We start from the raw sequence: 14,835 nt of genomic DNA, 5'->3' as shown, positions 1-14,835 counted from the left end.
GATTTTTTCCTTGTTTTTTGGTTTTTCAAGACAGGTTTTCTCTGTGTAGCCATTACTATCATAGTACTCACTTTGTAGACCAGGCTGGTGAGAAACTCAGGGATTCATCTGCCTCCCAAGTGCCAGGATTAAAGGTGTGAGCTACCACCCAGCTATTACATTTTTTTAATTAGTTAAGGTTATTTTAATTTAATATTATTTATTTACTTATTAGGTTTTGGGACAGGGTTTCTCTGTGTAGCCCTGGTTGTTCAGGAACTTGTTCTGTAGACCAGGCTGGCCTCAGTCAGATCCTCCTGCTTCTGTTTCCAGAGTGCTGGGATTAAAGGCGTGGGATACTATGACCAGCTACCTACCTCTGTGCTTTTGATTGGTATTTTCCTGATGACTAGAGATGTTAAACACTTTTCATATATTTATTGGTAATTTGTATTTTTTTCTGACTGTTGAATGCATTTGCTTATTCCTTGATTGGATACTGTTATGAATTATGCATGAGTGGGGAACCTGAGGGTATCCTGTGTGTGCAGGGAAACAATGCTGGGCAGATGCATGCCATTTAAGCATGGCAGCAGTGGCAGCCGTGGCCAGTAATTCACACCCCAGATGCTGCATCCAATGAGAGTTTATTATAGTAGATGAAGAGAAGATAGGAAAGAGGGAGAGAAGAGAGAAAAAGAGGGAAGGAGGAGGAGGTGGAGGAGGAGGAGGAGGAGGAGGAGGAGGAGGAGGAGGGAGGTCCAGGGTGCTCACCTCCTGGGAGGAAAAGCAGAAAAGAGAGAGGAAGAGGAGGAGTTTTTCCTTAGAATGAGGCTTTTATGTCAGGATGCAGGGTGGCCCCAAGGGGTGGGATTTCAAGGGGAAGGAGGATTAGAATATTAACAGATACTATGTTCTGTTGTTTGCTGTTATTCGTTTTTGAGGTCTTTGTATATTCTGGATGTTGTTGATCCCTTGTCAGAGAAAATAGCCGGCAATGATTTTTCTCCCACTCTCTAGGCCTTCTCTTCACTCCAATCAGTGCTTTCTGCTGTTCAGAAGGGTTTCTTTTGTGACTTTGGAGCAGTTGGATTCTTCAGTTCTTACAGGTAAATCCTGAGTCATTAAAAATCACATCCTGATTCTAATGGGGGCATGATCTGGGTCTCATGCAGTCCTACCTCAAACTCTTGTCTCTTTAGTGGAGGATAACCTTGAAATTCTGGGTCTCCTGCCTCCACTTCCAAAGAGTTAAATTACATGTGAATACTACCTAGCACCATTTATGAGGTGCTGGGGCCAGAGAGATGGTTGTTAAGGTCCCAGCACCTAAATGGTGGCTCACAACCCTCTATGACTACAGTTCCAAGGGAATCTGGTACCCTCTTGTGGTCTCCTTGGGCACTGCATGTAAGTGATGCACAGACAGGCAGGCAACACCCACATACATGAAATTAAAAATAATTTTGAGGTCGAGTTTGTTATGTAGCTGTCCTATTATGTAGCTTTTTTTCTACTGGCTATGAGATCCTCCTCCCTCTCCAGTACTGAGATCAAAGATGTGTGTCACCACAGCCAGCCTAAAAGTAAATCTTAAAAAACAATTAAAGTTCCGTATTTCTAGTTCTCATCTGGTATCTGACGGTCCTCTCCACATGTCACCTCTCCTTGCAAACATATGTCCATGTTTTGTTTCAGATTCATAGAGAAGCAGGAAAGTTCTGGGTTTTCTACTCCACTAGATTTTGTTTTGGGTATTTTTCCCCCCAATACTTTTTTGTTGTTTTTTTGAGTCAAGGTCTTTTTATGTAGACCTGACTGTCTTGGAATTCTGTATGTCTACCAGGCTGCCTTCAAACTCAAGAAATCATCCAGCTTGCCTCCCAGTTCCTGGTTTAAATTATTTATTTTTATTTATTTGTTGTTTTGCCTGCATGCATGTCTGTGTGAGGGTATCAGATCTTGGAGTTACAGACAGTTGTTAGCTGCCATGTGGATGCTGGGAATTGAACCCGGGTCCTCTTAACCACTGAGCCATCTCTCCAGCCCCCAGTTCCTGGTTTAATGGTGTGTGCCATGCCTTGCCTGTGGAGTTGGAGTTTTTAAATTCTATTTATTGGTATATGCTTGTGTTCTTGCACACCATAGCTCAAGTGTGTATGCCAGAGAACAGTTTTCAAGAGTCGGTCTCTTATTCCACATGTGGGTGCAAGGGATGAAACAACAAGGGTTGTCAGGTTTGGCAGCAAGCACTGTTAATCCTCTTGCCATCTGTGTTTAGGTTTTGATACTCATCTAATGTAGACTTGGTTAGCTTCAGGCTGAATCCCTTCCCTTCCCTCTTTGGTTTGGGTTCTGTTTATCTGTCTTCTTTTTTTTTTTCTTTTTGTTGAGATTGTGGTCTCACTATATACTCCATTCTTGCCTCACACATGTCCATGTCTTGGTTTAGCCTCTCCAGTGCTGGAGTTATATTATGCTGTGGAATAATCATTTTGTACACTGTGAAGATTTGTCACTGTGATTGGTTTAATAAAGAAGCTGACTGGCCAATAGCTGAACAGAATCAGGTTAGGCAGGAGAGCCACACTAGGAGAATGCTGGGAGGAAGAAGGGTTGAGTCTGGAGTCACCAGCCTGCCAGAGATGGAGTCGATGAACCTGCCATGTTAATAAAGGTACCACCACATGGCAGAGAGTAAATAAGGAATATGTGTTAACTTAAAATGTAAGAGCCAGTTAGAAATAAGCCTGAGCCATTGGCCAAGCATTTATAATTAATATGTCTTAGTGTGTTTATTTGAGAGTGGCTGTAGGACAGGAAACCTCTGCCTACATATATACAGTCACAAAGCTCAGAATAGTTTTTGTGTGTTTCCAGGGATTGAATTTAGGGTCTTATGCATACTGGATTCTTTAACCACTGAGCTGTATCTTCAGCTTTTCATACATTCACATTTGTACCCATGATTTTTATCATCTGACCACTGCAGGACTGAATATCTGGATCTGGAATCTGAAATCAAAAGGCCAGCACCAGAGGTGACCACTCAGGCTCATCTTCCTAACTGTTGCATTTGCATGAGAGACTAGAATTTGACCAGAACTTCATTGTCTTGGCTTCATCAGAGGGACAGAGAAGAGCAGAGGCACCAGTGAGACCAGACTGCACTGTCTCCACATTTCACTTGAGGTACTTGTAGTTTTCATTTCTCTTGCTATGATAAAACATTCTGGAAAACAAAACTTAGAGAAACTTAGGAGGATGGGGAATGTTTATTTCAGTCCACAGTCATAAGTTACAGTGCATCACTTCTGGGAAGTCACAGCTGCAGGAACTTGAATCAGCTGGTCATATGATAGCCACAGCTAGGAGAAGAGAGAAAATGAATGTATGTGTACATCTTTCTCTTCTCTTATGTCATTTGGTAACCACAAGCTTTCATGCTGGGTCTTTCCATATTAATTATGCAACCAAGACAATCACCCAGGACAACCTGATCTAGACAAAAACTCATTGAGACTCAATTTCCAGGTTGTTGTAGATATGGCAAGTACACAAATAGAACTAACCATCACAATTAAACATTGGGACAGAAAAAGAGAAAGCAAATACACTCTGAGAGTGTCTTCCAGAGAATGGGCACAGCTTCAATAGCTCAATGGTTAAAGCATGTACTTGAGAATGTAATTGAACAACTCAATGGTTAAGAGCATACAATGCTCTTACAGAGGACCTGAGCTCAGTTTCTAGCCTCTCCACCAGATAGTTCAAAACTGCCTGTAATGTTAGTTCTAGGGAATCTGATTCCCTCTTCTGGACTCTGAGGGCACTGCACTCACATGTGCACAAATTCACACACTTACACATAATTAAATAATTTTTATTAAAAGGATATAAGTAACTCCAGTTTCTGCTAATTGTAATTGGTAAATCGTAATTGTAAATATTTAAAGAAAATGTAAGCTTTCCCATCGTTGTAATTGAAGCATGAAGAGAGGAATAAAAGCCAATTCTGGTCAGTTAGAGTTTTAGAAGAAAACATTGTGATGAATACATTTTGAGTCACAATCTCTGTGTGTGTTGTGCTTTTTGTTTGTTTTTAGATTACACGAGCTTTCTCTGTGAAGAAAGAATGGCTCCTCTAAAGATAAATGGCTTTGTCCAAATCCGAAGCAAGAACCGGAGCAAGCACACCCGGGCTTCTCAGTGGAAAGAAGCAGTCATCCAAATAGTAGAAAGAAAACAGAAGGTTAATCTGGTGGTTTCCTTTAAGTTGGAAGGAAGGAGCAGGGTTTTTCAGCTGGGTGATAATGTTGCAGGTGTAGTGGTTAGTTGTGGTGAGACAGGAGATAATCATCTGCATCTAACTCTGAAAGATGACACTTCCTTACTCATTGATAAGTTATCTTCCATAGATGTTGAAAGGCTGAAGTCATTGCTAGATTCTTTTCATCCATGTGAATCCCAACAGCTTGAGGAACCCAAGAGTAGTCAGCATGTTCTTGAGAGCAGTGATCCATTTTGCAGGAAGTCTCAGGAGTCAGTTTGTGGATCCCTGAATACTAAACAAGAAAGTGGGGCTCCACTCCCCATGAAGACACCACTCTTGTGGTCAAACCCCAGCAGCAGTCATGTGGAAAAAGAGAGAGTAGAAAAACCGAGCATAAAGAGGAAGAGAAAATCAACACCCAGTGTAGAAATAATTGAGGAGATTCTCGAAGTAAATAATCCTGAACCAGAAAAGAAATCCAAGACCTATAACTCCAGGAATAAAAGATGCAAAGGAGAGAAACCAATGGCTTTAAGAGATCAGGAAAAGCTTAACATTTGGAAACTTGAACCTTCATTCAGTACCAACACCTGCTGGAGGCCTAACCTGGATGACACTATTCTTCCAACACTAACATGGTCTGATGAATGTGGATCAAAGTTTAGCCAGGAAACCCAAACATATAATGACCTACAGCCTCCTCTTGAGACTTACGCAAAGCAACTGAAACGTGAAGGCTTCCCCAATTTGGGAAATACCTGTTACATGAATTCCATTTTACAATCTGTCTTTGGGATTCCAACTTTCGCAAAGGACTTGCTCACACAAGGTATCCCATGGGAGAAGGTTTCCTATGATGATCTTATCAAGCCCTTAAGTCAACTGCTTGTCTTGAAAGACATCCGAGATATAGAGGTCAAGGGAGAGTTACTCATTAATGTCAAGAAATCCATCTCCACAGTTGCAGACACATTCTTGGGTGATGAACAGAATGATGCCCATGAATTTCTAAGTCAGTGCTTAGACCAGCTGAAACTGAACATGGAAAAACTAAATACCATGTGGCTCACTGAGATGGACAACGAAGCTGAAGAATCATCTCTACCAACATTTGATGAGAATGCCATCCCCAAAAGGTTTGTTTGTCCTGTCAGTGCTAATTTTGAAATAGAGCTGCAGAGCTCTATTGTTTGTGAGGCCTGTGGTGAGGCTACTCTCAACACTGAAGTGAGTAATTACCTCTCTGTTGACCTGCACCAAGGCACAAGAGAACAGCCTCTATCAATTCAAAAGTCACTTGATCTTTTCTTTACACCAGAAAAAATTGAGCGTAATTGTGCGAAGTGCAAGAACAAGAATTCTGTTCTCAAGTACACTTTGAAGAGGCTCCCCAGGGTCCTCATTGTTCATCTGAAACGCTACCACTTGACCTCTAACGGGTTGTTGGTGAAGAGTCAGCAGCCAGTTGAGATTTCTAAGTATCTAAATGTATCTTCCCACTTCAATGAAAACACGAAACAACCATTTCCCTTGGCCAGTAAGACATCTTATGAGGACTGTGATGTCCCAAATGTCCCTGAAGAGATGATGCCTGAGATCCTCAGCCAGCCAATACCATCGAGGAGTGTGAAGAACTATGAGAAAATTAACGTATATGGAACAGCAGATCGTCACACTACCACTGAGATGTTCAATTATTTTTATGATCTTAAAGAACAAATGATTCTGGAAGGATCTCAAGAAATGGCTGAACAGCTCCTCCAGAGTCCTGGGACTAGATTCCACAAGGAATTCCTTCCTCCGGCATCACCTCAAAGTGTTAGGGATATTGCAGAAGACACAGAGAAGGATATGAATAGGTCTTTAGATTTGAGAGATGACATAGATGATGAATACTCTCTTGGTGCATGGTGGAATCCGGAAAGCAGCAATTTTCTGGGAAGCAACTACCTGTTAGATGTTATTGATGAGTCAGATAGTATGGTATTTGGAGATGATCCTCAGAATTACAGACTGGTCAGTGTTGTCAGCCATTTTGGGAGCTCCCAAGATTCCGGTCATTATGTAAGCGATGTGTACGACTTTCAAAAGCAAGCATGGCTCCTGTACAGTGATGTCCAAGTGTTCGAGATTCCAGAGGCCTTGATTCAGGAGAATCGGCTTCACACTGGATACATTTTTTTTTACATGCGAAATGAGCTTTTTGAGTGGCTGTTGAAGAAGGCATCAGAGTGCAAGTTACTTAACACACCTAAAGAGCAACAGAAGAATATGGATCTTTTCTCAACATTGCTTAATGGCTTTACATACTTCCTAGAAGAATCCTAAATTATACTCATAATGAAAAGTCATCAAGCTCAATGGAAAACTCAGAAGACAAAACAAAACAAAACAAAATAAAACTCAGAAAACAAAACAAAATAAAACTCAGAAAACAAAACAACAAAACAAAACAAAAGAAAACTCAGAAAACAAGACAACAAAACAAAACAAAATAAAACTCAGAAAACAAAACAACAAAACAAACAAAATGAAACTCAGAAAACAAAGCAAAACAAAACAAAACAAAATAAAACTCAGAAAACAAAGCAAAACAAAACAAAACAAAATAAAACTCAGAAAACAAAATAAAACAAAACAAACAAAATAAAACTCAGAAAACAAAACAAAACAAAACAAAAAAATAAAACTCAGAAAACAAAACAAAATAAAACTCAGAAAACAAAACAAAACAAAAAAAAACAAAAAACAAAAAAAAAAAAACATCAACATATTAGGACAGAAACCCATACATCCATGATGCAGGCTATATACCATTTTCTCCAACAAGGCTATAGTGATGCTTTTCATGGTTTTTTTTTATTTGTTTGCTTTTGTTTGTTTTGTGTTTGTTTTTGTTTTTGTGAGACAGTGTTTTCCTGTGTAGCTATAGCTGTTCTGGAAGTCACTCTGTAGAGCAGGCTGGCCCCAAACTCAGAGATATATCTTCCTCTGCCTCCCAAGTGCTTTGATCTATAAGGTGTGTGCCACTACTCCCCAGCGGTGGGAGGATTTTTTTAAAAATAATTTTTATTTTTATTTAACGTGTTTTGCCTGCATGTATGTCTGTGTGAAGGTGTTGAGTTTTCTGAAACTGTTATTACAGGCAGTTGTGAGCTGCATGTACGTGCACTGAGCCTTCTCTCTAGCCCTAACGCAGTGGTGTTTTCAATGTCATTCTGAAACAACACAACATAGCAAGGAACTGATTAAAGGTCAAATGTTAGTGTCCAACATCATAATGGATTCAGAACCAATACTGATGGACTTAAAAGTTTGGGAAACAGTGTGTAAAATGTCTAATTTTGTTAGTGTATATATGAATTGCTTATGTCATCTGGAGGGTTTTCATAGTGTCGTTTGCTTTCCCTAAATTCATGTATACCATTCTATTGCCAATTTATTAAAATCATTGTTTTCTATGGGTGTTTGTGACTCATTGCGGATGAATGTATCTAGCTGCTCACAAACTAATTGGTTTTGTGCTTCCTTTTCAGAATTGCGGGACATAGCATCAGGGTTACACGGGAAATGAAATAGAGAGAATGGTAAATTTTGCAAATTCAACATCTCTCTAAGGGCTCAGTGGATGAAAACACCTGCCATTTAGCACAATGACACCAGTCCTGCAAGCTGTCCTCTGACCTCTAGAGGAGCTAGCACATGGGTATATATGCGAAAATCAATGAGTGAATGAAATCTAATAAGATTTTAAATCTCACTATGTAGTTCTCTCTGGCTTGAAACGCTCTACGTAGATCAGGCTACCATCAAACACAGATTTGTACTTGCCTTGCCTCCTGAGTGCTGGTATTTAAAGTCTGGACCACAATGCCTAGCATAATAATATTTTTAAAGCACTCTTTTAAAAATTTTTGAAGTGCCAAATATACTTGTTATATTCAAATCCTGATGATATGAGAAAATGGAGGGGTTTAAGGGACAGGGGGTCTGAGACAGACAGTCCTTTAGGTGAGAGTCTCATACATTAACACAAACAGCATGGTGGGGTTCTAAAGAGAACATTTCAGTTCACAAGACAAAGCAAGGTTTCCCTTAGTTCCCAAGAGATGGAAGAGACCCTGTGCCAAAAGGCAGCAGTCTTCCTTAATACATAGTCCAAAGGACAGGCTTTTTTTTCAGCCTGTTAACCTGATTCCTGGGTAGCAAGGGGAAAGGGAAACCAGCTGGGGTTGCTGGCTATGAGGTGTGCAGCCTGATCTGAGATACCCACACCACACCTGTTTCAAATATGAAAAAAAATAGTATGGATCCTCTGAAGGGTCTGGGGAGATAGTTCAGTAGGTCAGAGCACTTGCTGTGTCAGCAGGAGGATTCGAGTTCAAATCCCCAGCACCCACATAACAAGCTCCTCATTGCCATGTATGCCTGTGACTCAGCACTGGGGAGTAGACAAGGGTGGATTCCACAGCTCACTAACCAACCAACATAGCCACAATGGGAAGTGTAAGGTTCAGGTGTGGGACATTTACCAGAGAAAACTGCTGGGCCGATGTGCTAAGGGCTGGGGCTCTGTTCCACAGTTAGATTGTATTTCAAAAAGGAAACATGTGGAAAGTGATAGAACACAACTCTCCATATCCTCTGGCCTTCACATGTGCATGCTCATAGGTGGAAACACCACACAAATGGTATTTTCCAAATTCCACTTTTGGACTGCAGAAATGGTTAAGATCACTTGCTACACTTTCAGAGGACCAAGCTTCTCTTCCCAGTATCCACATGATGGTTTCCACCCTCTGTAACTCCCGATACAGAGGATCAAATGCCCTCTTCTGGCTTTGTGGTACACAGACAAAACACCTCTACATTATAGCACTGCCTACTTCCACCATCAAAAAGGCACAACATAGTCTTGTGGCTAAATTTAAAGAGCTTATAAAAATTCTCAGTATTATACTGTGTAAGGATATTTACAAACGTTAACATTTTGAGGGTATAAAAATTCTAAAAGCCCGGTAATGTATAAAATATGGGGCAGGCTGGAGAGATGGCTCAGCCATTAAAGGCTAGGCTCACAACCAAAAATATGGGGCAAAATTAAGTGAGGGTGGTAGGCGAAAGAAAGGATTAGTTTAGAACAGTGGTTCTCAATACATTTGGGTTCAATACAATAAATGAGCAAAATTACTGTTAGGAAGTAGCAATGAAAATAATTTTATGGTTGAGGGGAGTCATCACAGCATGAGGAACTGTGTTAAAGAAAGGGCTGCAGCATTAGGAAGGTTGAGATCCAGTGGTCTAGAACATCCTTATGATCTGACAGATAATTCTTTGTTCATTTAAAAGAAGGAAAGTTTAAACATTTATTCATGTATTTCATGTATATATATGAGTGTCTGTCTTCACACTTAAGAGAAGAAGGAATCAGATTCCATTACAGATGGTTGTGAGCCACGATGTGGTTGCTGGGAATTGAACTCTGGAAGTGCAGTAAAGTGCTCATAACCTCTGAGCCATCTCTCCAGCCCCTTCAATTTTTTTTTTTTTTAGGAAGAGTCTATATTTGCTTCCATGTATCAGATCTGGAAAGGAAAAAAATGAACATAGTGAACAGGATTTTTCAAAATGGATGAGTTTACATTGAGGCTAAGGGAATGGACAAAATTAAGTGCTTTATAAACATGAAAAAGTCACAGTGAAACACATTTTTGCACAATTAATACAAGCAATAAAAACTTCCTCAGTGGTGGTAGGCCAGTTTTTTTTAACTTTCATGGATTTGTGGCTTTCAAAGTTTTCTTTGTTTCTTTTTAATTCATTTTGCATACTAATCACAGATCCCCCGTCACCTCTCCTCCTGCTCCACCACCCCTACCATCCCCTCCCCTCCAAACCACCCCTCATCCCTTCCTCCTACAATTCTCCCATGGGGGAAAAACTAAGCCTGGTACATTCATTTGAGGCAGAACCAAGCCCCTCCCAACTTCATCAGGGGTGAGCAAGGTGTCTGACCACATGTAACAGGGTCCAGAAAGCCAGCTCATGCACCAGGAGCAGATCTTGATCACACTGCCAGGGGCCTCAAAGTAGATCCTACTACACAACCCTCTGCTGTATGCAGAAGGCCTCCTCCAGTCCCATGGAGGCTCCACAGCTATTGGTCCACAGTTCATGAGTTCCCACTAGTTTAGTTTGGTTGTCTCTGTACATTTCCCCATCATGATCGTACCCCCCTTGCTCATAGAATCCCTCTTCCCTCTCTTCGACTGGACTCCTGGAGCTCAGCCTGGTGCTTGGCTATGGATCTCTGCATCTGTTTCCATCAGTTACTGGATGAAGGCTCTATGATGACAGTTAGGGTATTCACCAATCTGATTGTTAGGGTATGCCAGTTCAGGCACCCTCTCCACTATTGCTAGTAGTCTAATCTGGGGTCGTCTTGTGAATTCCTGGGAATTTTCCTAGCACCAGGTTTCTCCCTTATCCCATAATGTCTCCCTCTATCAAGATATCTCATTAATTGCTCTCCTACTCTGTCCCTCCCCCAGCTCAACCATCCCATTTCCTCATGTTCTCATGCCCCATCCTCTACCCTCTCTTGCACACCCCCACCTCATCCCCAGTTTACTCATGGAGATCTCCTCTGTTTCCCCTTCCCAGAGGATCCTCTCAGGATCCTCCTTGTTTCCTAGCTTCTTTGGACCTGTGGGTTGTAGTCTGATTATCCTTTGCTTTACACCTAGTATCCATGTGTGGGTGAGTACATGCCATGTTTGTATTTCTGAGTCTGGATTACCTTACTCAGGATGATATTTTCTAGTTCTATCTATGTGCCTACAAATTTCATGATGTCATTGTTTTTTACAGCTGAGTAATACTCCACTATGTATATGTACCACATTTTCTTTATCCATTTTTTTTGGATGAGGGGCATCTAGGTTGCTTTCAGGTTCTGATTATTACAAATAATGCTGCTATGAACATAGTTGAGCAAGTGTCCTTGTGGTGTGAGCATCCCTTGGGTATATGCCCAATTTTTTTAAGTGTCAGGAAACTGATGTCATAGCTCCTTTGGTAGAGCGCTTAACCAACATACAGGAATCCCTGGAATCCACCTTCACCACCACATAAGCCAGATATGATGGCACAAACTCATAATCACTGCATTTAGGAGATGGAGGCGGGAGGACCAGGAAGGAGTTCAAGGTTTAATAATGAGTTTGAGGACAGCCAGGGCTACATAGGCTTCATCTCAAATAATGAGGACAGGGTATTGTAGGGTTTTTGTTTTGTTGAGAAAGTATTTCTCTGTGAAACAGTCCTGGCTGCCCTGGAACTCACTCTGTAGACCAGGCTGGCCTAGAACTCACAGAGATTCTCATGCTTCTGCCTCCTAATACTGGGATTAAAGGTGTACACCACCACTGCCCGGATCTAACATTTCTCTATTTCTGTGTATCTTTTCTTTCCTTCTTATTGTGTGACTGATGGTAAGGATGGGTGGCTGCCCCCTGTTATCCTCCTCTCCTCCTTCCCTTCCCTCTCATTCTTCTTCCTTCTATTTACTCTTTTTTCCAGCTAGCTCCATCTATCCTTCTCCTGACTAGCTATTGACTGTGCAGCTCCTTTTATGCAGACCTGGCCGTCTAGGAATTCTGCTGTCACCCAGGCTTGCTTCAAACTCACATGGATCATCCTGTTTGGCTCCAAAGTGCTGGGATTAGAGGTGTGTGCCTTGCATTGCCTGTGGAGTTGTTTCTTTAAATTATATTTATTTATTTGTAAATGCCTGTGTTCTTGCACACAACAGCTGGAGTGTGTAGGTCAGAGAACACTTTGCAAGAGTAGATATCAGTACGCACGTGGGTGCGAGAAATCAAACTCAGGTTGTCAGGCTTGGCAGCAAGCTCCCTTTAACTATAATGGCAGGTGATTTTAGTTTTTGACACTGGTCTAGGTAGCTTCGATAGAGCTATAGTAATAAAAACAGCATAGTATTGGCATAAAAAGGAGGAGAATCAATGGAATAGAATCAAAGACCCTGACATCAATCCACATACCCATGAACACCTGATTATTGACAAAGATGCCAAAATTATACAATGGAAAAAAGAAAGCATCTTCAACAAATGGTGTTAGCATAACTAGATGTGGGCTTGTAGAAGATTGCAAATAGATACATATCTATGGCCATGCACAAAACTCAAATCCATGTGGAACAAAAACCTCAACATAAATGCAGGTATACTTCATCTGATAGAAGAGAAAGTGGGAAGTAGCCTTGACTGCATTGACACAGGAGACCACTTCCTGAAAATAACAACAGTAGTATAGACACTGAGCTCAATGAATGGGACTTTCTGAAACTGAAAACCTTCTGTAAGGCAAAGGAGAATGCCAATAAGACAAAACAGCAGCCTAGAGAATGGGAAAAGATCTTCACCAACCCCACATCTGACAGAGGGCTGATCTCTAAAATATATAAATAGTACAATAAACTAGACATCAAAATACCCAATTATCCAATTAAAAAACTGGGTGCAGATCTAAACAGAGACTTCTCAACAGAAGAATCTCAAATGACCAAGATACACTTAAGAAATTGTTCAACATCCTTTGTCATCAGGAAATGCAGTTATTTATTTCACCTTGGGTTTTTTTGTGTGTGTGCTTCTGTCTCTGCACATCATGCATGCAGTGCTCAAAGTGACCACAAGATGGGGGTAGATACCTTGGAATCGTGGCCAGAGAGAATTGTGAGCCACATTTAGGTGCTGGACCTTAACAGCCATCTCTCTGGAACCTGAATTTAGAATTCATAAGAGAAACTAAAGACCCTAATGTGGAAAAGATAGGAAAGCTTTAGGGAACAGACAGATTCATCCTCAGTGAGACCTCAAGCAAAGCAGAGGGAAGCCTTGAGATCCACAAGTCAACAATTGACAATGTAAAAACAGGTTTTAAGCATGACCACACCTTGCTGCAAAAAGAGATTCTTAAGATTGGCATAGAATGCAAGAGAACATCTGAGAAGGAACCAGCACATGTCTGCCTTGAGTTTGGGGATTGCAATTGATCAAACCCTTGTATGGAGAGAAGGTGTGACAGTTATATCCAACGTCAAATACCCTCCCCTCCACAGGCTGAGAATGAGGCCACCTCCAAAACTTCTGTGGAAAGAGTGGCAGGAGATGATTTGGCTCAGACCTAAGATTTTACAACTATCCTGGAAGGAAGAGAGATTTTCTTTGTTGTTTGTTTGTTTGGTTTCTTGAGACAGGGTTTCTCTGTGTAGCCATGGCTGTCCTGGAACTGGCTCTGTAGACCAGGTTGGCCTTGAACTAAGAGGTCTGCCTTCCTCTGTCTCCCAAGTGCTAGGATTAAAGGCATGCACCACCATTACCCTGCATTATATTTCCTTATACTTTAATGTTCATATTTCTGTCAGTAATAAGTCCCTAATATATATGAACATGTTAAAAAGACAGGAAACCTACTGGCGTGGGTGTGGATAAATACACCAGCATATCCAGACAAGGTGGACACCTTTTGTCCACTGAAACCACCCACCTTGACTAGAGTTCATCTTCATGTGTATCACTGAAACATAAAATTCCTGGAGTCTTTTCTTTTATTATGACTCAGTAAGATGGTTGCATGAATTAGCCTCAGGGTTTTGATTAGATTGCATAATATTTAAAGGTTCAATTTGTTTTCTGCAAGAGAGTAGTATTCAGTGATCTCTGCACACAAGGCCATGGAACACATTTTTATATTTCTAGTCTTTAGAATTCATTGGAATCTTTTTGTTATCGGTTTTGTCTAGTTTTTGTTTTTTTGGTTTCAGTTTTCGTTTTTTGAGACAGGGTCTCCCTGTGTAGTACTGGCTGACCTGAAACTCACAATGTAGACTACTAGGCTGGCCTCAACCTCACAGAGATCCACCTGCTTCTGCCTCCCGAGTGCTGGGATTAAAGGTTTGCACCACAAGCCCAGCCTTGTTATTATTTTGAGACAGGGTCTCACACTGCACTGGAACTTCATATCTAGCCCTATTTGGCTTCTAACTCACAACAATCCTCCCTCCTCAGCCTTCTGAACACTGAGTTTATAGGCATTAGGCACCACACCTGCCTTCAGTGATGGATTCCTACAGATGGGGATTTGCTGTTACACGGGAGAGTGACCTTTGAGGACATCACTGTGAACTTCACCCCAGAGGAGTGGCAGGGTTTGAACCCTGAGCACAGAAACTTGCATAAAGTCACAACCCTCATGTCCTGTGTTGTGGAGGCTTGTGAGCTGACTCCTGAGCACCTAGGTAGGCCCAACATGGTGCCCTAAGTGTAAGATGGAGTCACCCTTCTTTAGCCAACACTTTGCACAGGACTGGACCCAGGGTTATGGAACACCTATGGGAGGTGCCAGATATTAGGGAAGACACCCACTTTGGAGGCAGACATTTATTTGTGGCTTGGATAAGCTCCTTTCTATTAGCTTAATGCTCGGTAAAATGGCCAAAGGAATCCAGAAGTTCTAGACAGCCAGGATGAGTTACCAGAAGAGTTACAGTCCCTTAA

General features: G+C 41.3%; 1 protein-coding gene across 6 annotated transcripts in view; it reads left to right on the top strand.

Annotated features, from left to right (window-relative positions):
* LOC128095524 (ubiquitin carboxyl-terminal hydrolase 29-like) overlaps positions 1–7,713 on the top strand; it is a 225,383-nt gene extending 217,670 nt beyond the window's left edge. For all 6 annotated transcript variants that reach the window (XM_052714565.1, XM_052714572.1, XM_052714570.1 and 3 more), the window contains 3 exons: positions 1,000–1,088; positions 2,972–3,171; positions 4,086–7,713. In XM_052714565.1, the coding sequence (XP_052570525.1) occupies positions 4,115–6,580 (2,466 nt within the window). In that variant the 5' untranslated portion in view covers positions 1,000–1,088; positions 2,972–3,171; positions 4,086–4,114 and the 3' untranslated portion in view covers positions 6,581–7,713. The remainder of the gene's footprint in view (positions 1–999; positions 1,089–2,971; positions 3,172–4,085) is intronic.
* The last annotated feature ends 7,122 nt before the right edge of the window (positions 7,714–14,835 follow it).

This window comes from Peromyscus californicus, unplaced genomic scaffold (assembly GCF_007827085.1).
Source record: "Peromyscus californicus insignis strain IS unplaced genomic scaffold, ASM782708v3 Scaffold_4__1_contigs__length_199733344, whole genome shotgun sequence".
Lineage (NCBI taxonomy): Eukaryota > Metazoa > Chordata > Mammalia > Rodentia > Cricetidae > Peromyscus > Peromyscus californicus.
This window is presented reverse-complemented; position numbering and strand designations above follow the sequence as displayed.